The 22,831-nt window shown below is 41.8% G+C and overlaps 1 protein-coding gene across 5 annotated transcripts in view; it reads left to right on the forward strand.

Annotated features, from left to right (window-relative positions):
* The window catches only part of si:dkey-71h2.2 (low density lipoprotein receptor adapter protein 1), a 135,580-nt gene that overhangs the window by 87,908 nt on the left and 24,841 nt on the right, over positions 1–22,831 (forward strand). For all 5 annotated transcript variants that reach the window (XM_063035338.1, XM_063035365.1, XM_063035355.1 and 2 more), the window contains exons 3-5: positions 3,109–3,221; positions 12,710–12,824; positions 17,676–17,748. In XM_063035338.1, coding sequence (XP_062891408.1) covers positions 3,109–3,221; positions 12,710–12,824; positions 17,676–17,748 — 301 coding nt within the window. The remainder of the gene's footprint in view (positions 1–3,108; positions 3,222–12,709; positions 12,825–17,675; positions 17,749–22,831) is intronic.

Genomic DNA, 22,831 nt, shown 5'->3' on the forward strand with positions numbered 1-22,831 from the left:
ACTCTTAAACTCTATCCCTCGACTTACGAAAGCTGACACCCCATAAGCTTTCTTAACTACCCTATCCACCTGTGAGGCAACTTTCAGGGATCTGTGGACATGTACCCCGAGATCCCTCTGCTCCTCCACACTACCAAGTATCCTGCCATTTACTTTGTACTCTGCCTTGGAGTTTGTCCTTCCAAAGTGTACCACCTCACACTTCTCCGGGTTGAACTCCATCTGCCACTTCTTAGCCCACTTCTGCATCCTATCACTGTCTCTGTGTAATCTTTGACAATCCTCTACACTATCTACAACACCACCAACCTTTTTGTCGTCTACAAACTTGCCAACCCACCCTTCTACCCCCACATCCAGGTCGTTAATAAAAATCACGAAAAGTAGAGGTCCCAGAACAGATCCTTGTGGGACACCACTAGTCACAATCCTCCAATCTGAATGTACTCGCTCCTCCACCACCCGCTGCCTTCTGCAGGCAAGCCAATTCTGAATCTACCTGGCCAAACTTCCCTGGATCCCATGCCTTCTAACTTTCTGAATAAGCCTACCGTGTGGAACCTTGTCAAATGCCTTACTAAAATCCATATAGATCACATCCACTGCACTACCCTCATCTATATGCCTGGTCACCTCCTCAAAGAACTCTATCAGGCTTGTTAGACACGATCTGCCCTTCACAAAGCCATGCTGACTGTCCCTGATCAGACCATGATTCTCTAAATGCCTATAGATCCTATCTCTAAGAATCTTTTCCAACAGCTTTCCCACCACAGACGTAAGGCTCACTGGTCTATAATTACCCGGACTATCCCTACTACCTTTTTTGAACAAGGGAACAATATTCGCCTCCCTCCAATATTCCGTTACCATTCCTGTGGATAACGAGGACCAGAGGCTCAGCAATCTCTTCTCTCGCCTCGTGGAGCAGCCTGGGGAATATTCCGTCAGGCCCCGGGGACTTATCTGTCCTAATGTATTTTAACAACTCCAACACCTCCTCTCCCTTAATATCAACATGCTCCAGAACATCAACCTCACTCATATTGTCCTCACCATCATCAAGTTCCCTGTCATTGGTGAATACCGAAGAGAAGTATTCATTGAGGACCTCGCTCACTTCCACAGCCTCCAGGCACATCTTCCTACCTTTATCTCTAATCGGTCCTACCTTCACTCCTGTCATCCTTTTTTTCTTCACATAATTGAAGAATTCCTTGGGGTTTTCCTTTACCCTACTCCCCAAGGCCTTCTCGTGCCCCCTTCTTGCTTTTCTCAGCCCCTTCTTAAGCTCCTTTCTTGCTTCCCTATATTCCTCAATAGACCCATCTGATCCTTGCTTCCTAAACCTCATGTATGCTGCCTTCTTCCACCTGACTAGATTTTCCACTTCACTTGTCAACCATGGTTCCTTCACCCTACCATTCTTTATGTTCCTCACTGGGACAAATTTATCCCTTACATCCCGCAAGAGATCTCTAAACATCGACCACATGTCCATAGTATATTTCCCTGCAGAAACATCAGCCCAATTCACACCTGCAAGTTCTAGCCTTATAGCCTCATAATTTGCCTTTCCGCAACTAAAAGTTTTCCTGTCCTCTTTGATTCTATCCTTTTCCATGATAATTATAAAGGCCAGGGAGTGGTGGTCACTGTCCCCCAGATGCTGACCTACTGAGAGATCTGTGACCTGACCCGGTTCATTACCTAGTACTAGATCTAGTATGGCATTCCCCCTAGTTGGCCTGGCCACATACTGTGACAGGAATCCATCCTGGACACACTTAACAAATTCTGCCCCATCTAAACGCTTGGAACTAATCAGGTGCCAATCAATATTAGGGAAGTTAAAGTCACCCATGATAACAACCCTGTTATTTTTGCACCTTTCCAAAATCTGCCTCCCTATCTGCTCCTCTGTATCTCTGCTGCTACCAGGGGGCCTATAGAATACCCCCAGTAGAGTAACTGCTCCCTTCTGTTCCTGACTTCCACCCATATTGACTCAAAAGAGGATCCTGCTACATTACCCACCCTTTCTGTAGCTGTAATAGTATCCCTGACCAGTAATGCCACCCCTCCTCCCCTTTTTCCACCCTCTCTATCCCTTTTACAGCACTGAAATCCAGGAATATTGAGAATCCATTCCTGCCCTGGTGCCAGCCAAGTCTCTATCATGGCCACTACATCATAATTCCATGTATGTATCCAAGCTCTCAGTTCATCACCTTTGTTCCTGATGCTTCTTGCATTGAGGTACACACATTTCAGCCCTTCTACCTTACTGCCTTTACACTGTTTATTCTGCTTCTCTTTCCTCAAAGCCTCTCTATATGTTAGATCTGGCTTTACTCCATGCACTTCTTTCACTGCTCTATCGCTCTGGGTCCCATCCCCCTTGCAAATTAGTTTAAACCCTCCCGAACCATGCAAGCGAACCTACCTGTAAGAATATTGCTCCCCCTCTTGTTCAGGTGCAACCTATCCAATCTGTACAGGTCCCTATCCACACAGACTCAGGGTGTAATTGCAGCCAAAGGTGCATCTACTAAATACTGACCTGAAGGGGTTGAATATTTATGCAATAATTTATTTTGTATTTCATATTTGTAATGAATTTAGATCACTTTGTGGAGATCTGTTTTCAATTTGACATGAAAGACTTTTTCTGTTGATCAGTGTCAAAAAAGGCACTGTAATTTAAAATTGTAAATCAAAAAAACATGAAAACTTCCGGGGGCGGGGTGAACAGTGTGAATACTTTTTAAAGGCAATGTATAACCTTTGTCACTATGGGTTATTGTCACTATATAAAACAATTCCCTGAAGTCAGCAATAAAGTGTCTGGTTCCATTTAACACCAGCAGTTTTAGTTGTAAAGTGCCAATTATTAAAACCAAATCTCATCATATTTTATGACAGTAATCACCACAAATAAAGCAACAACGTAATGAATGCACTGCATACATTTGTGCAAAAATACTGATTTTACAGCATGTGAAATTTTAATTGGGATTAAGCATATCATGAAGCATCTTAACCAGAATGTCTAGTGTTCTACTTGTGTAATAATGAAATATTTATCCATTTTAATGATTATTTCAGGCAAAGGCAAGTGGAAAGAAATTCCTCAAAGTTACCCTGACTGTTTCGCCTAGAGGTATAATGTTGGAAGACACAATAACCAATGAACTCATAGAGAATGTCTCCATCTACAGGTATTGTGCTTAATCCAGAAGGCTTAATCCTGCAGTTTTAGATTTTGTCATTTGTTTGTTGTTTCTCTTTGGTTTGTAACCTTTATTTCTAAAGATGTTCTGTAGCTTTATGCTGTATCATAACATGTTGATGAACTCGTTGTTATTATTAACTGAGGTAGATTCCCCTGGTTCCTTAAATGCTGTGGGCACGTCTTGGGCAGCTGGATATGTTGGTACATATTGGTACCAATGGCATAGGAAGGAAAAGCAAAGAGGTCCTGAAAAAAGAATTTAGAGAACTTGGTAGAAAGCTGAGAAGCAAGACCTCCAAGATCATAATTTCTGGATTGCTACCTGTGCCATGCCCCGGTGGGGATAGAAACAGGATGATTTGGCAGATAAGTGCGTGGCTGAGAAGCTGGTGCAGGAGGCAGGGCTTCAGGTTCTTGGATCATTGGGATCTCTTCTGGGGGACGTATAAACTGTTCAAAAGTGACGGGTTGCACCTGAACCCCAGGGGGACCAATATTCTCACAGGCAGGTTTATTAGAGCTGTTGGGAGGGTTTAAACTAAGTTGGCAGGAGGGTGGGAACCTGAGTGAAGGGGCTCAGGATAGGACAGATGGTAAAAAGGCAAAGATAAGACCATAAGACATAGGAGCAGAATAAGGCCATTCAGCCCATCGAGTCCGCTCTGCCATTTCATCATAGCTGATCCCAGATCCTAATCAACCCCGTTCACCTGCCCTCTCCCCATATCCCTTGATGCCCTGACCAATCAGGAAATTATCAACTTTCGCTTTGAATATACCCATGGACTTGGCCTCCACTGCAGTCTGTGGCGGAGCATTCCACAGATTCACCACTCTTTAACTGATGGAATTCCTCCTTACTTCTGTTCTAAAAGGTTGCCCCTCAATTTTTAGGCCGCGTGCTCTAGTTCTGGGTTCCACCACTAAAAGAAACATTCTGTCCACATCAACCTTATCTAGTCCTTTCAACATTTGGTAGGTTTCAATGACAGCACCACGCATTTTTCTAAATTCCAGTGAGTACAGGCCCAAAGCTGCCAAAAGCTCCTCATATGATTACCCCTTCATTCTCGGAATCATCCTCGTGAACCTCCTCTGGACTCTCTCCAATGACGATACATCCTTTCTGAGGTAAGGGGCCCAAAACTGTTGAAGTACTCCAAGTGCGGCCTGAACAGTGTCTTAAAAAGGCTCAGCATTATTTTAGAAACATAGAAAACTTACAGCACGATACAGGCCCTTCAGCCCACAAAGCTGTGCCGAACATGTCCTTACCTTAGAACTATCGAGGCTCTATTTTTCAGACCTCTATTTTTCTAAGCTTCATGTGTCCATCCAGGAGTCTCTTAAAAGACCCTATCATCTCCGCCTCCACCATCGCCGCTGGCAGCCCATTCCACGCACTCAGCGCTCTCTGCCTAAAAAACTTACTTCTGACATCTCTTCTGTACCTACTTCCAAGCACCTTAAAGCTGTGCCCTCTCCTGCTAGCCATTTTAGCACTAGGAAAAAGCCTCTGACTATCCACATGATCAATGCCTGTCGTTATCTTGTACACCTCTGTCAGGTCACCTCTCATCCTCCGTTGCTCCAAGGAGAAAAGGCCGAGTTCACTCAACCGATTCTCATAAGGCATGTTTCCCAATCCAGACAACATCCTTGTAAATCTCCTCTGCACCCTTTCTATAGTTTCCACATACTTCCTGCAGTGAGGGGACGAGAAATGAGCACAGTACTCCAAGTCGTGCCTGACCAGGGTCCTATATAGCTGCAACGTTACCTCTCAGCTCTTAAGTTCAATCCCACGATTGATGAAGGCCTTCTTAACCACAGAGTCAACCTGCATAGCAGCTTTGAGTGTCCTATGGACTTGGACCCCAAGATCCCTCTGATCCACCACACTTCCAGGAGTCTTGCCATTAATGCTATAGTTTGCCATCATATTTAGAACATAGAACATAAAAATTTATAGCACATTACAGGCCTTTGCCCCCAACGTTGTGCCGACTATGTAACCTACTCTAGAGACTGCCTAGAATTTCCCTAGCACATAACCCTCCATTTTTCTAAGCTCCATGTACCTATCTAAGAGGCTCTTTAAAAACCCTATTGTATCCACTTCCACCAGCAGTGCATTCCATGCACCTACCATTCTGTGTGAAAAACTTACCCCTGACATTCCCCTCAGTACCTATATTTGACCTACCAAAATGAACCACATCACACTTATCAGGGTTGAACTCTATCTGCCATTTCTCAGCCCAGTTTTGCATCATATCAATGTCCCGCTGTAACCTCTGACAGCCCTCCACACTGTCCACAACGCCCCCAACTTTTGTGTCATCTGCAAATTTACTAACCCATCCCTCCACTTCCTCATCCAGGTCATTTATAAAAATCACAGAGGGTAGGGGTTCCAGAACAGATCCCTGAGGTACACCACTGGTCACCAACCTCCATGCAGAATATGACCCATCTAAAACTTCTGTGGGCAAGCCAGTTCTGGATTCACAAAGCAATGTCCCCTTGGATCCCATGCCTCCTTACTTTCTTAATAAGCCTTGCATGGGGTACCTTATCAAATGCCTTGATAAAATCGATATACACTACATCTACGGCTCTACCTTCATTAATGTGTTTAGTCACATCCTCAAAAAATTCAATCAGGCTGATAAGGCAAGACCTGCCTGTGACAAAGCCATGCTGACTATTCCTAATCATATTATGCCTCTCCAAATGTTCATAAATCCTGCCTCTCAGGGTGTTCTCCATCAACTTACCAACCACTGAAGTAAGACTCACTAGTCTATAATTTCCTGGGCTATCTCTACTCCCTTTCTTGAATAAGGGAGCAACATCTGCAACCCTCCAATCCGCCGGAACCTTTCCCTCATTGATGCAAAGATCATCACTAGAGGCTCAGCAATCTCCTCCCTCACTTCCCACAGTAGCCTGGGGTACATCCTGTCCAGTCCCGGTGACTTATCCAACTTGACGCTTTCCAAAACCTCCAGCACATCCTCTTCCTTAATATCTACATGCTCAAGCTTTTCAGACCGCTGCAAGTCGTCCCTGCAATCGCCAAGGTCCTTTTCCATAGTGAATACTGAAACAAAGTACTCATTTAGTACCTCTGCTATCTCCTCCGGTTCCATACACACTTTTCCACTTTCATACGTGATTGGTCCTATTCTCTCACATCTTATCTTCTCGCTCTTCACATGCTTGTAGAATGCCTTGGGGGTTTTCCTTCATCCTGTCCACTAATTTTCTTGCTTTTATATTCTATGCCCCTTAAAATAAATGCCAACATTGCATTTGCCTTCTATACCACGGACTCAGCCTGTGAACTAACCTTCTGGGAATCTTGCATGACTCCCAAGAGGATTTATAAGGCACTGGTGAAGCTCCGGCTTGAGTATTGTGTACAGTTTTGGGCTCCTCATTTAAGAAAACATGTACTGGCATTGGAGAGGGTTCAGAGGAAGTTCACAAGGATGATTCCGGGAATGAAAGGGTTATCATATGAGGAATATTTGATGGCTCTGGATCTATACTTGCTGGAATTTAGAAGGATGAGGGGAGGTCTCGTTGAAACCTTTCGAATGTTGAAAGATTTAGACAGAGTAGATGTGGAAAGGTTGTTTCCCGTGGTGGTGGTGGGGGGAGTCTCGGACAAGAAGTCCAGGGAGTGGGGCTGAGGAGGGGGAGAAAAGGATCAGCCATGATTGAATGGCGGAGCAGACTTGTTGGGCCAAATGGCCTATTTCTGCTCCTATGTTTTATGGTCTCAAGGTTGTTTATCTGAGGGTAGTAGTAGGAATAAGCTCCCACTAATGGCATGCGCCTCAAATTGCCTCTGACTACCAAGTCCAGCTACCTGGCCTTCACATGTGGCTTAGCTACTAAAACCAGCAGAACTGTTCTTATTGACAGGAGAAGGAACACAGGAGGGTTTCTGGTTGCTTCAGGCAGATTGGGCCCATCAGCCATGGTTGGCAGCTCAGCTAGGAGAAGGAAAGCTCTGATTGCAAGCTTCAGCTGCCCTGCGGCTATATTCAATCATAGGAGAGGCCTCAGGAGTAAACCCCGAGGGGAAAAATCCTGAGCCGGAGTTCCTAAGGCAGTCCTACATTGGGTTTAATGTTGACGGGCAACTCCTGCGATGCCGCTGGTGCCAAGCTCTGCTGTTGCTTTGGATTAATCAAATGCAGAGAGAGGGGGGAGCCTGCTGAAGGGCAACAGCCTGCTCTCCATCTCTTACTGCCCTGGTTTGTGCAGCTAGACAGCCGGGACGCAACATCCCTGGTCGACCCTGACCGACTGATGTCTCAGCACAGATCAGGTTTCCCCTGACATTGCTCACAGACAGGATGAATGTGGACTCTTGAGGTGAGATTCCACATCTTAATTACTTTATTACTTACATCCTTCATATACATGAGGAGTAAAAATCTTTACGTTGCGTCTCTGTCTAATTGTGCAATGTGCAACTTATAATAAATAGTATGTACAACAGGACAGTCAGTTGAACATAGAAATACAATTGTGTCAGCATGAATTAATCAGTCTGATGGCCTGGCGAAGGAAGCTGCCCCAGAGCCTGTTGGTCCGGGCTTTCATGCTGAGGTACTGTTTCCCGGATGGTGCAGCTGGAACAGTTTGTGGTTGGGGTGACTCGGGCCCTTTTTATACACCTGTCTTTGTAAATGTCCTGAATAGTGGGAAGTTTACAGAGTCCTGCGATTGAGGGAAGTACAGTTCCCATACCAGTCAGTGATGCAGCCAGTCAGGATGCTCTCAGTTGTGCCCCTGTAGAAAGTGATGGTCTGGACTTCCTGTTCTCTTCTGCTTTTCTATACTCTTCTCTCTCCCACATTTTAATGTTCTTGCCCCATTTCAGTCAACTAATTTCAATTTGCTATGTTTTCATTTTCTGGGCTTTATTGGTCCTGCATTGTCATTACTTCTATCAGTGGACCCTTTCCTTTATCTAAATGCTTTGTTACGGCTTTTCCTCGTGCTCTTTTGCACTTGTATGACCCCCCCCCCCCCAACACACACTCTGTTCTGTTTCACGTGATTTGTTTTCATGAAATGTATGCCTGAAATAAGGAGTTCTACCTTCCCTTTGGCCCAGTTTTATTCCAAAATTTGTTAGACTTAATTTTTCAAAAGTTTAATCAGTGTTTTGAATTATAATCTGCTACTGCTTGAATATTTTCAAGATAGTTATTTGAAATAAGGTAAATCAATTAATTTTAAGAGACACTCTGAATATTTGGCGCCCTTATTTACAAAAGATAGGATGGCATATTTAAGTGCTCCGATAAAGACCTTGGTCCCTTGGGGAAAGTAACGAATAATTATACCAAATTTATTTTGAATCCCATGGAGCATGTGGAAACCTTCCAATACCCAGGCGGTTCTTTTCTTTCTTTCTTTTTTTTTTCTCTTTTCTTTCTTTTTAGGTAGGACTATATATGGGGGGGGGGAGGGTTAGGGGAGGGGGGAGGGTAGTTTTTTATCTTTTCATGTATTCTTTTTGAAAACTCAATAAAAATTATATTACAAAAAAAAGAGACACTCAATATTGCTGTTTATGAAGAATAGTTCCTTGACCATCTGAGAATCAAATATAAATGGCGTGAACTGCATTAAAAACAACATCCCAACATGCTCTCCCTTGGTTTTGTGATTGTATTCAGCCTTTGATTTGTGGAAAACATTTTTAGATTACTTTTATTTTTATATTAATCTCAATGTGTACTAGATAGTTAAAGCATTTGCATAGACTGGGATTTGTGGATCAAAATTCAGAATTATTTTCTGTCTCTGTTTCACAGTGAGAGGGGAGGCATAACAAACATATATGGAGTTTATTAATGTGCACTATCTGGTCTGCCACCCACAGCACCTTTTTGTGGCTTGCAGGTCTAATTTAGTTCAAATCCTTGTATAGAAGTTGCTGTATAAGGCACAGTGGGGTTTAGTGGCAACTAGGCCTCAGGTGGTGGATTCCCAGGACCTGCACTGAAGGCCTTTTTTCCCAGCTCACTGCTGATCTAGGCCAGTGATCCCCAACCTCTGGGTCGCAGACCAATACATTGCCGCGAAGAATGCAGTGGTGCAGCGGTAGCCAGAATGCACCCAGCACATCCTTAAGAAAAAAGCCGAAATAAAGAAGCTAATTAATTAGGTGCCACCCGGCACGTAAGTGTCGGCCCAGATCAGAGGCGACATCGCCTCTGCGGCCCGGAGGTTGGGAACCACTGATCTAGGCCTTTGCACTGATTTTGATGTCTCTGATTATCATAATTAAATCCAGTCCAAACAAATTCTAAAGAATAAAAAAAAGTACTTGAAAACGGTTTTTAGCGCTAGAAATTAGTTAAAACCGTTGATTAAAATAAAGAAGTAAAAAGCAAACCCCTGAACCTGAAACTTCGGTCAAAGTCAGTGACCCCTGTGGTAATGGCTGCTTAGTTCAGGATGTTTCTGCTCCAGCCTTGAACTCAGTGGTGAGCCTCGAGGCAGAGTGGGACTACAGGTGTTGCTGTAGCTGGTGGCACCTGACCTCCAGCTTGTACCTGACTCCGCAATGTGCAGGCAAGGAAGGAAGTCAGGAATGAGCTATCCTGCATGCTGCAAATGGCCAACCGTTCTGTCCAGAGCTGTTCCCTGATGTTCAGCAGAACCTGGGCCAATTACTGCAGGCACGCTTAAAAATGAAAAGCAAGGTAGGTGTCAGAAGGACCTTGGAGAAACAAACTAACCAATGCTCAGCCAGTACCTGTTGTTAAGGACACTTTAAATACCTCTGCCTGAGCCCCTGCAGTTTCTGAACTAGCAACCCTCAAAGTCCAAGGAGTCATCTTGTCCTGGCAATTTATCCACCCTACTTTGTCTCAAGACAGCAAACATCCCTTCTGTAATCCAAATAGGGTGACGAAGGGTCTTGGCCTGAAACGTCGACTGTACCTCTTCCTAGAGATGCTGTCTGGCCTGCTGCGTTCACCAGCAACTTTGATGTGTGTTCCATGACCTCACTGTAGTTTTGCCTTGGTTCTATTCTGTGTCTGTCTTCCAAGTAAATATGGATGCAGAAAATCTTTTTTGGTTCTTCAATTGGATTAATTTTGCCCCTTGCTATCTTTTTGGTCTTAATACTTATGTAGATGCACCAGGGGTTCTCCTTCATCTTGTCTGCCAGAGCTACCTCATGCTTTCTTTTCACCCTCGTAATTTCCCTCTTAATTGTTCTTTTATTTTTCTTACATTCCTCAAGCACTTCATTTGTTCTTTGCTGCCTATACCTGCTATGCAGCTCCTACCTCTTCTTTACTAGAGCCTTAATATCTCCTAAAAACCAAGGTTCCCTAAACCTGTTAGCCTTGCCTTTTACTTTAACAGCAATATACCATCCCTGTACTCACAAAATTTCACTTTTGAAATCCTCCCACTTACCAAGCAAGGCTTTGCCAATAAAATAACCTATTCCAATCCACACTTGCCAAATCCTTGCTGGTGCCGCCAAAACTGGTCTTTCTCCAATTGAGTATCTCAACCCAAGATCCAGTCCTATCCTCCCTAATTATCTTGAAACTAATGGAATTATGATCACTAGATCCAAAGTGTTCCCCTATACACACTTCTGTCACCTACCCTGTCTCGCTCCCTAACGGAAGATCCAGTATCGCACTCTCTCTGGTTGATTAAGGAAACTTCCCTTGACACATTTTTAAGCTCTATCTTAACCAGTCCTTTTACAATATGAGATTCCCAGTCAATATGTGGAAAGTTAAAATCACCTACTATCACAACCTTATTTTAGTTGTAACTGTCTGTTACCTATTATTTTGCTCCTCTAAATCCCACTGACTATTGAATGGTCTACAATATAATCCTAATAACATGGTCATCTATTTCTTATACCCCAATTCCATCCATATGGCCTCAGTAAATGATTGCTCCAGTCTATCCTTTCTGAGCACTGCCATGACATTTTCCCTGGCTAGTAATGCTACCTCTCTCCTTTTAATACCTTCCCATCTACAAACATTTGTATCATGTATAAAACAATGGAATCCTGGAAGGTTTGCCCTTCCTGCAACCAAGTTTTACTAATGCTTATAATAATGGATTTATTATTATTATAAATATATATATATATAAATATCATTAATATATACAATATATTTATTATTGTTATTAATGGATTTATTATAATTATTATTAATAATGGATTATTAATAATAATTTCCATGTGCTGATCTATGTCTTATCTACCTTACCTACAATACTTTTTGCATTGAAGTAGTCGCAACTCAGAACATTATTCCCACTATGCTCAACCTCCCGATTTCCATCTTTGTATGTAGGCTTAACAACATCTTTTCTCACAACCAATCCAATATCTGTCCTGGAACTGTGGTTCCTGTCCTCCACAAGTCTAGTTTAAACCCTTAGGAGCAGCATTAGCAAGCCTTCCTGCAAAGATATTGGTCCCCCTCTAGTTCATGTGCAAGCTCTCTCATCTGTACAGGTCCTACCTACCTGGAAGAGAGCGCAATGATCCACAACTCTGAAGCCCTCCTCCTTTTGCCACATGATAAACTATATCGGCTACCTATTTCTGGCCTCACCAGCAATTCTGAGATCACAACCTGGAGACCTCGTCTACTTAATTTCCTGAACTCACCTTGCAGGAGTTTGTCACCCTTTCTGCCTATGTCATTGGTACTGATCTGGACCATGACCTCTGGTTGCTCACCCTCCCACTTAAGAATGCTATGGACTCGGTCCAAGATGTCCCCAACCCTGATGCTTGTGAGGCAACATACCATCCGGGAATCTCATTCTCATCCACAGAACCTCCTGCCTGTCCTTTGAAACAATGAATCCTCTATGACTACTGCTTGTCTCTTCTCCTCTCTTTCTGAGGCACAGAGCCAGACTTAGTACTAGTGAGCTGCCTGCTGTGGCCTCCCTCTACTAGCTGATACCCACCCCCCCCCCACCCAACAGTTTCCAAAGCGTTATACTTGTTATTGAGGGAAATGGCCACAGGGGTATACCTCTCTGGTTGCCTATTCCCTTTCTCTTTCCTGACTGACATCCAGTTACCTGTGTACCTGAGGTATAACTACCTCCCTGGTTCTCTTACCAGTCTACCCCTCAGCCTCCCAAATGACCCGGAGTTCAACCAACTCCATCTCCAGATTCCTAATGCTGTCTGTAAGAAGCTGCAATGGTTTTGTTATCGCATATTATCTGATCAGTTTTATCTCAGTCAATACCTTTGAAATATTTATGACTGACCTAAAATGTGGAAATCAAAATAATGTTGCACATTACAGTCTTATAAATTGGCTTTATTTTCAAAAAAATAACTTCTAACCACATAATGTAATTAAACTTAATCAATGTTCAAATCTATCTCAGTAATGAGTGTGCATAATGTTGTTTCAACAGAATATCGTACTGCACTGCAGACAAGACTCAGGACAAGGTATTTGCATATATTGCTCGGAGCCAGCTAAATGGGACATTGGAATGTCACGCATTTCTGTGTCCGAAGAAAAAAATTGTAAGTTTTAAAATCTTTCATTATTCAAGCATATCCGAAGCAGGCTTATTTGCTTCCTTCCTGGAAATTGGTGATTGATGTTTGAATTACATTGTACTTCACATTAATGAAGTGGTTCTTTATCAAGTGAATTGACATTTTAGTTGCAGTGTAAGCTGCAATGTAAAGCCGTCAATGTGCTGAGTAATTTGTGCAAGAAATTTGATTGATACTCTTTAGTTTTGTGACATTAAATGGTCACTTGCAGCAAAATATTTGCAAAGCTCATTAATTAACATTTGATAAAAATCCTTCTTAAAATTTTGTTTAAACCTTTTTCTCTGCTTTTCCTTTTGATAAATGTTCCCTTGGTTTAATGGAGATTATAAATAGCACTGTGTTGGAGTTTGACAAGTAGTGAAATGATAAAGGCTGATACACTGTCAAACTTGGCAAGATAAGATTGAGGATGTTAATATAGAGAGTGAATCAGATGCAAAGTCGGATGCAGATTACTATTAGAAAGCGAGTTTGTTTTGGTTTGGAGTTTTTAAGTTTTCTCCCCAAAACAGCAAATGCACAACTCTTTACAGTAGCAGCGACCCGGGTTTAATTCCCACCACTGCCTAAAAGGGGTTTGTATGTTCTCCCCGTAACCGTATGGGTTTCTTCCTGGTTTTCTGGTTTCCTCCCACAGTCCAAAGATGTACAGTTGGTAGCTTAATTGATCATCGTAAATTGTCCCATGATTACACTAGGATTAAATTGGGGCTATTGAGCAGCATGCTGAAAGGGCCAGAAGGGCATATTCGGCACTGTATCTCAATAAATAAATAAATTAATTTAAAAAGATATGCAAGAATTCAGATTCAGTTGAAGAAACTGTAGAAATGATATTCTTAACCAGTGTAACGTGTTCAAATTTGGTTTCAAAAAATAGTCATAGCTTGTGAAAAACTCTCAATGAGTAAGTTGCTTTTAGTCTTTCTCACTAACAATTTGCAGGAGGACCTGGCATAAGAATTTTGGATATGTTGGAGCAAAAGTCAATGCCAAAAATTCTTATATGGAGTTAATGAACTTGCATGGTAGCCAATAGGTCATTGACCATTGCATTTTTGAGAAGGGGAGCAAGTTTTTTCATGACTCTCATACATTGGAAGTAACTTTTATTGGTCAACGTTGATATGTAAAGAAATATGCAAAGAACAAATTCCTGAGCTGATATACTGCGGGACCCCCACCCCTGAGAAACCCTGGCAGCTTTTGATGGAATTCAACACTTAGGGTGGAAGCTCACCTTTGTCAAACTTGTTAAGGCTTCATGACAATTTTAAATGCTTACAGTGGATGCAGAGGAAATATAAGAAGATGTTACTAGAGTAAGAGAACTATTGTTTTGAGGAGAGATTGTTCAGACTGGGTTTGTATATTTTTAGAACAAAGACTGGGGTAAATTCAGTTGAGGCATTTAAATTGTGATATGCCTCAAAGTTTTATGTAGCAAAGGAAATAATATTAACTGAGGGATTGATTTCCCTTAGCAGAGTGGAAAAATTGTTTTAAGATCATTGGCAGAGGAGAGTGGAAAAAAAAAATATTTTCACCAAAAACAATGCTCACCTACTGCAACCTAGAAGATGACAGATTGAGAACTGGATTCTGAGAATAAGCAAATTTTGTTTTTGTTTGGCATGGATGCAATGGGTAGAATAGTCTTTCCCTCTCCATTACACTAACTTCAGTCGAATTTTACTAGAGCATCATTAAGGGCTGAAAGAAAAGAAATTTCTGAGAGAGAAAACAGTGATCATATTGACTTGATGTCTGGGATTCTAGGGAATCAAATCAGATTTATTATCATCAACATTTGTCATGAGACATGAAATTTGGTAACTTTATGGCAGCAGTACAATGAACTACGTGATAGATAAATACAGAGAAAGACTGAGTTACATTAAGTATATATATAATATAGTTCATTTGAAATAAGTAGTGCAAAATAACAGGATTTAAAGAAGATAGTGAGGTGGTGTTCATGGATTCAATGTCCATTTTGAAATTGGATGGCAGAGGGGAAGAAGTTCTTCCTGAATCGCTGACTGTGTGCCTTCAGGCTTCTGTACCTCCTTGCCAATGGTAACAGTGTGAAGAGGGCATGGCCTGGGTAGTGGGCATCCTTAATGATGGACACAGTCTTCCTAAGGCACCACTCCTTGAAGATGTCTTGGACAATGTGGAGGCTAGTACCCATGATAGAGCTGACTAATTTTACAAGTTAATGCAACTTATTTTGATCTTGTTCATTACTGCACCCCCCCCACACCACTAACCAGACGGTGAAGCAGCCTGTCAGAATGCTCTCTATGGTACATCCGTAAAAGTTTTTGAGTGCTTTAGATGACAAACCAATTCTCCTCAAACTCCTAATGAAATATAGCCCCTCTCTTGCCTTTTTTATAGCTGCATCAATATGCTGCATCCAGGGTTAAGTCATCAGAGATTTTGACACCCAGGTACTTGGAATTGCTCACTCTCTCCACTTCTAATCCCTCTTTGAGGATTGGATTGTGTTCCCTCATCTTACCCTTCCTGAAGTCCACGATCAGGTCTTTGGTCTTGAAGACATTGAGTGTAAGATTGTTGCTATGATGCTGTGGTAAACCATATATATATGTTGTAACTGGGTTAACTGTCTGGACACGCCCCTCTGCTGACGGCCCCTGTGGCTCCTCTCACAGAATCCTGAATAAAGTTGATTTCGCCTTGCCCCTCCCCCTCAGTCTAGGGGCAGACACTCAGCGTGGAGGTCGTATTGTACAGCGAATAAAAGCCTTTCAGTATTTTACCCTACTTCAGTCTTTTGGAGTTATTGAAGGTGCTTCAGATGCTACTCAACTAACTGGTATATCTCGCTGTAGTGTGCCCTTTTGTCACCATCTGAAATACTGCCATCAATGGTTGTATCATCAGCAAATTTATAGATGATATTTGAGCTATGCCTAGCTACACAGTCATGGGTGTAGAGAGAGTGTTTCAATGGGCTAAGCACATATCCCTGTGGAGCGCCAGTGTTAATTGTCAGCGAGGTGGAGTTATTATTTCTGATCTGCACAGATTGTGGTCTTCTGGTTAGGAAGTCAAGGATTCAATTGCAGAGGGAGGTACAGAGGCCTAGGTTGTGTAGCTTTTCGATCAGGACTATAGAAATGATGATGTTAAATGCTGAGCTATAATCAATAAACAGCATCCTGACATAGGTATTTGCATTGTCCAGGTGATCCAAGGCCATGTGGAGAGCCAATGAGATTGCATCTGCTGTAGACCTATTGTGGCAATAGGCAAATTGCAGTGGGTCCAGGTCCTTTCTGAGACATGAAGGGGATATGAAGGGAATCTTACAAATTAATGCTGTTTCTGTTGAAAAAAAGTGGAAAAGCTAAAGAGCAGAAAGAATAATACGTTTTAATATATTGAATCTTTGTTGTAAGCTCTCTGAATATTTCCATATTCCATAATTCCACCAATATTACGATGATATATCAAATAAAGCTTCAAGGAAGTTCATTCCCAATATACTTAAGGGGAAAAAAAAGCTTTCAGCTTTACTTTTACTCCATTGTGTTCTTTATTCTGAGCGAGGAGAAGAATAGATGATTTGTGCACTGCCATAATGTTAACAGAAGTGGCAATCCATTTCTCTTTATTTTGTTCATTCAGATAAATCTTACTACCCAGGCATAAATAGCAAAATTCTAATCCATTGATTCCAGCCAGCAAGAGGTAGGCTAAGCTGTCAGAAATTCTGCAGTTTAATTTCAACATCTCACATCTGGTTGCACAGAGAAATTCCTGAGAAAGGCAGAACTGTGCCGAAATCCCTGCATCAGGAAAATTAAGTATCAGGAATTTTTTGTTGTTAGTAGTTAATTGAACCAACTAAATTAGATTATAAAACATAAATACTTACTCAGCATGATTAACCTCCATTGTCTTAAACTACTCTCATATTCCTGATCCCCAAACTTCAAAAAACTGTTATCACTCTTGAAAGTAACTACTGAAAATCCGAAGGGTAGCTAATTCCAAAGGTTTCAACCCCATGATGCTGAGTTCTAATCCTGAAACTGTGATGGACCTAATTGTTTTCAGAGCTTCTTCCCTCCTCTCCACCCTAACTTAAGTGGGAATTTACAGAATCACTATTTAAGTGCCCTAAGGAGATTGAAAGGGAAAATTTTGGAGGATCTTATTAGTCTGGTGTGTAGGACATTTTACAGAGTGATGGGAAACCCTGCAAGTAGGCTTGATTTCTTAGGCAGATAGAAGAAAGACTTAAGAAGAGTAGGTATAATCCACAGTTTTTAATGGACTAAAACTGCAGTAATTATTGTGTAAGCAAGAATTTAATTATTTGACAACATTGCACTCTCACATGAAGATAATACAATTAGAACAGAGCAGTGAATAGATGGGACACTCTATTCATTCTTGCATCTTATTTATCGTCACTTGGACTTGGCCCAAAGTGCCAGCCATCCCTTTGCATTCACAGATACTGCTTGACCGAGCAAGTTCATCCGGCACTTTTTTTTATGCTCCATATCCCAGTATCTGCAGTCTTTTCTATCTCCATTATATTCCATAGGCCTAATTCATAACTGTCTTAATATATTGTGATACACTGTTCTCAACTTGGTTTATATTTGTGCATTACTTTATAAGACTTAGAAAGAGTGGTTACAGAAAAGTTGGTCAGTGGGTCATTTTAGAATATTGGTGCTTATAGTTATTTAACCCAAAAAAAAATGGATCTGATCTGTTGAGGCTTGGCATTGTTTCTTAATGATTGTTAGTGTTTCTCCCACACAGGCACAAGCTGTGACCTTAACAGTTGCTCAGGCCTTCAGAGTTGCGTTTGACCTTTGGGAAATAGCACAAGAGGGTAAGCACAAACATAATGTTTTTGAATGAGGTTCAAGTTATGTAACAGTGTTTGATACAGAAAGTACACGAAGTAAAGAACATGCACAAGAATTTATGATAAGAAATGGGTAAATGCAATTATATTAATATTAGCGTGATGAACAAACCCCAGTAACAATCTCTAAATTTTATAGAGCTAACTTCTACATTGGTCCATTTGTTGGCATACTGGATTAGTTATTGATTGAACAGATCATGTAGTTCTTTCTGCTATGGTAGGATCATAGAACACCCTCTCACTGTAGGCAAGCTCTATAAACAAAGTAGTTCAAATGTCCCCCATGTCAAACTGATAGGAAACAGGTAGTATCTCCTATTTTGCAGTGCTTTTTCTCTCTTGTCAGATAGTGGATCTCCAATAATGGTCACCTGTCGCATTGCCACTTGCCTTTAGGTAGGTTTGGTGAGGCCTGGGGAGGAGTACAGTCAGCGAAAGGAAGGTGGTGAATGAGAGGAGAGCTAACATGATCTGCAGATGCTGTTGAAAATGGGAGATGAGAATTCAGGCGTGCCTCAGCCCTTTTATGGCAAATGCCAATTCTTCTGTGAGAATTAGATAATTACTTGGGAAAAAAACTGGAGAATGAGGTTTACTGATAGAAATCCAACAAACCCAATGGCTTGTTTCTGTACAGTAATGTTATGTGATTCTGAATAAGGCTTGGCAAGAAGTGAACATCACTGACTACCAAGATTCAGCAACTCTGAGACTGATTTCAGATGTTCTTTGACTATAATAAAACATGATGAATGGCTCACCTTCTCCATAAGCGGTTGCTGAGGTGGAAAGGGACTTGGTTTAATTGCAGTTACGGGTTTCTGAGGTGGCCGATGAGACCAGTGTGAGATCTGCAGACTCTGTCATGGGTGGGACTGGAGCACCTGTGGCTACGCAGGTCGATGGTTTGGGAGGTAATCCACTTCCCCCAATGACGCCAAGCTTCTGTGTGATGCCAATACATTGACTCGTGGCTCTGAAAGCTGCTTTGCCATTTTGAGTAGACAATGGCCAGATTTTCCTCGGAGTCAGTGAGAATGTTGCTTTTTTTTCCCAATAAGCTATTGAGAACTTCCTTGTTTTTTTTCTGCTGCTATCCCTTGCCATGACGGAGCTTGAACTGGAGAGTTGGTTGAGGCAGTCTATGACCAAGCACACAAATAATGTGGTTGGCCCATCAGAATTAACTGGAAGTTAATGGGAACTCAGTGCTGGAGAGTTGGCCTGGGAAAGGATATATATATACTGATGTTGATTTGTTTATCTTATCTGTGCATGTGGAGGATACAGCAGACACCATCTTTGGCTATATTTGTTCTGTACCTTGAAGTACCTGGTGTAGGTAGTATCATGTTAGCTGCCCCAAAGGCTTCCCGATCACTGAAAGCAATGAGAAATTTCATCATTGATCTCTGCTTCTTTGGGAGGTACAACAAATGGTGCCCATAATCCAATTGAAACTGGAACCTTTATTGTCACAAAGAAGTATTCCATAGTTGTGGTCTGTTTGATGGAGGGCCAATGTTGGCTGTTATCCTCTAATATGCTTTGATGAATGAATTGATTATCTCCTCTCTGCTCTCAAATGGAGTTGAAAGTGAAAAGCTGCATATTTTCCCGGGAAAATTAAATTAGAAGGTGGGCCATATAAATTATTTTTTGTCTTGTCTTGATGAGGCCGATATTGTAACTGGGGGAGCAAAGACCCGAGAGAGTTAGAATCAGAATCAGTTTTAATATCACCAGCATGGGACATGAAATTTGTTAACTTAGCAGCAGCAGTTCAATGCAATACATAATATAGAAGAGAAAAAATAAATAATAATAATAAATAAACAAGTAAATCAATTACGTTGAATAGATTTAAAAAATGCAAAAACAGAAATACTGTGTATTTAAAAAAAAAAGTGAGGTAGTGTCCAAGAGTTCAATGTCCATTTAGGAATTGGATGGCAGAGGGGAAGAAGCTGTCCCTGAATCACTAAGTGTGTGTCTTTGGGCTTCTGTACCTCCTACCTGATGGTAATGGTGAGAAAGGAGCATGCCCTGGGTGCTGGAGGTCCTTAATAATGGACACTGCCTTTCTGAGGCACCGCTCCCTGAAGATGTCCTGGGTACTTTGTAAGCTAGTACCCAAGATGGAGCCGACTAAATTTACAACCCTCTGCAGCTTCTTTCGGTCCTGTATAGTAGCACCCCCCCCCCCACCCATACCAGACAGTGATGCAGCCTGTCAGAATGCTCTCCATAGTACATCTATAGAAGTTTTAGAGTGTATGTGTTGACATGCCAAATCTCCTCAAACTCTTAAGGAGGTATAGCCGCTGTCTAGCCTTATTTATAACTACATCGATATGTTGGGACCAGGTTAGATCCTCAGAGATCTTGACAGCCAGGAACTTGAAACTGCTCACTCTCTCCACTTCTGATCCCTCTATGAGGATTGGTATGTGTTCCCTCATCTTATCTTTCCTGAAGTCCACAATCAGCTCTTTTGTTTTACTGACATTGAGTGCCAGGTTGATGCTCCACTCCACTAGTTGGCAAATCTCACTCCTGTACGCCCTCTTGTCTCCACCTGAGATTCTACCAACAATGGTTGTATCTTCAGCAAATTTATAGATGGTATTTGAGCTATGCCTAGCCACTTAGTCATGTGTATATAGAGAGTAGAACAGTGGGCTAAGGACACACCCCTGAGGTGCACCAGTGTTGATCATCAGTGAGGAGGATATGTTACCACCAATCCGCACAGATTGCGGTCTTCCAGTTAGGAAGTCGAGGATCCAGTTGCAGAGAGAGGTACAGAGGCCCAGGTTCTGCAACTTTTCAGTCAGGATTGTGGGAATGATGGTATTAAATGCTGAGCTATAGTCGATGAACAGCATCCTAACATAGGTATTTGTGTTGTCCAGATGGTCTAAAACCATGTGGAGAGCAATTCGTTGTTTTTGTAGCAGCAGAACAATGCAATACATAATAATAGAGAAAAAATGTGTGTATATATGTATAAGTTAAATTAAATAAGGAGTGCTGAAATAAACATAAAATGTAGTGAGGTAGTGTTCATGGGTTCAATGTCCATTCAGAAATCAGATGGCAGAGGGGCAGAAGCTGTTTCTGCATCATTGAGTGTGTGACTTCAGACTCCTGTAACTCCTTCCTGATGTCTAGCAATGAGAAGAGGGCATGTCCTGGGTGATGGGGGAATTTGTTTAGGGGTGAAGTGGTGAAGCAGGTATATTTGAAGGAGAATGAAATCGTTTAATATAGAGCGAAGCAATTAATGGAAGTACTTTCTGGCACGAAGTAGCAAGCTTCAAATCCTGAGCTGCTGCTCATTTGCAGGATATGCCATCACTGGCCACAATTAATCTTAAATAATTTGCTGAAGTCTTCCATTTCTGAGTGCTTAATTTCAGCTAATACTGAAAATAAATCACATGCTAGAGAGCTCTCTAGCAACATTTGAATGGGCTCTTTATGTAGATCAGTCTCTGCTGCTTTAGATAGAATGCATTTTAGACATCTTTTGTCAAATAATGGATGAAGTTGCGAGACCCGAATATTCAATCCCAGTGTAATGTGTAAGTCAGATATCATGGGTTTGAAACATTGTGTACTACATTTCAAAAGCATTTAATTGCATGTGAAGTATCCAAGCCTGCCTTTCTTCATTTACTTTATTTCCCCTTTTTCCCTTCTGCCTTTTCCCTCAATTATTGTGAATTAATTTCCACACGGCTTAATGTTAGTAAAACACCGATTCTTCTTCCAAGTTGAGATACAAAGCTTTAAAATTTTGCAACTTTTAATAGAGATTTACTGAAAAAAATCAGTTATATTCCAAGAATTTGTATTTCAACTGTGTTTGATGTGTTAAATGTGAATGTGCAAATATAAAATCACTACATCATTAACTCGTAAGCAACACACAAAATGCTGGAGGAACTCAGCAGGTCAGGCAGCATCTATGGAAAAGAGTAAACAGTCAACCTTTTGGGCCAAGACTCTTCTTCAGGACTGATAAGGAAGGAGGAGGAGGATATCTGAATAAAAAGGTGGGGTGAGGGGAAGAAGGCTTGCTGGAAGGTGATTGGTGAAGCCAGACGGGTGGAAAAGGTCAATGGCTGGAGAAGATAGGGGAGGAGAGTGGACCGTAGGAGAAAGGGGAGGAGGAGTGGCCCAGGGGGAAGTGATGTGCAAGCAAGAAGAAGTGAAAGGTCAGGGGGAGGGAATAGAGGAAGTAGGGTGCAGGAAGTTGTTCACCCGAAGGAGAAATTGATGTTCATGCCATCAGGCTGAAGGTTACACAGGCGGATTATAAGGTGTTGCTCCTCCACCCTTAGACCAAGAGAAGGCCTTGGATTGACACGTCGAAACAGGAAATGACAAAATCATTAAAATCTGTCATTAAAACTTATCGCCTGTTTCTTCCTCTCATTGGGATGTTAGAACGCAACCTGTGTGATTTTAGTAGCAGCTGTCTCCTGAAAGTTGAGCTTCTACACTGTTGCTGCTAGGAATCTTGGGAGGCCGGCAGGAGCCTTATGGGAGTGTCTTCACAGTAACTAGAGCAGTTGTTTTAAAAATCGATCAGCCGTGGTGATTTGGGAAAACACAGGAGCAGAGGGCTCCCTATTTCCATGGCTAAACTCCCTCACTAAAGCTTCAAACTGTTAATGATGAATGCAAATACAGGAGCAGTATAAATCCAGTCTGGTGCAACTACAGAGTTCTTTGAAGAAATAACGTGGGCTGTGAATAAAGGGTGACCAGTAGTTGCATAATATTCAGATTTCCAGAAGGCATTTGATAAGGTGCTACATTAAAGGCTATAGTGGAATATAAAAGCTCATCGAATAGGAGGTAACATTTGGCACAAATGTAAGATTGGCTGGCTTATAGGAAACAGTGGCTCACCGTATGCTTACTGTTTAGGGTGGGGGGGGTAGAAATATAATAAATATGCCACAAGCATCAGGGCTGGAATCACTACTTTTTAAATTTTATATGAATGACTTTGACAAAGGCATCTATGTTT

Source organism: Mobula hypostoma, chromosome 2 (genome assembly GCF_963921235.1).
Source record: "Mobula hypostoma chromosome 2, sMobHyp1.1, whole genome shotgun sequence".
Classification (NCBI taxonomy): domain Eukaryota; kingdom Metazoa; phylum Chordata; class Chondrichthyes; order Myliobatiformes; family Myliobatidae; genus Mobula; species Mobula hypostoma.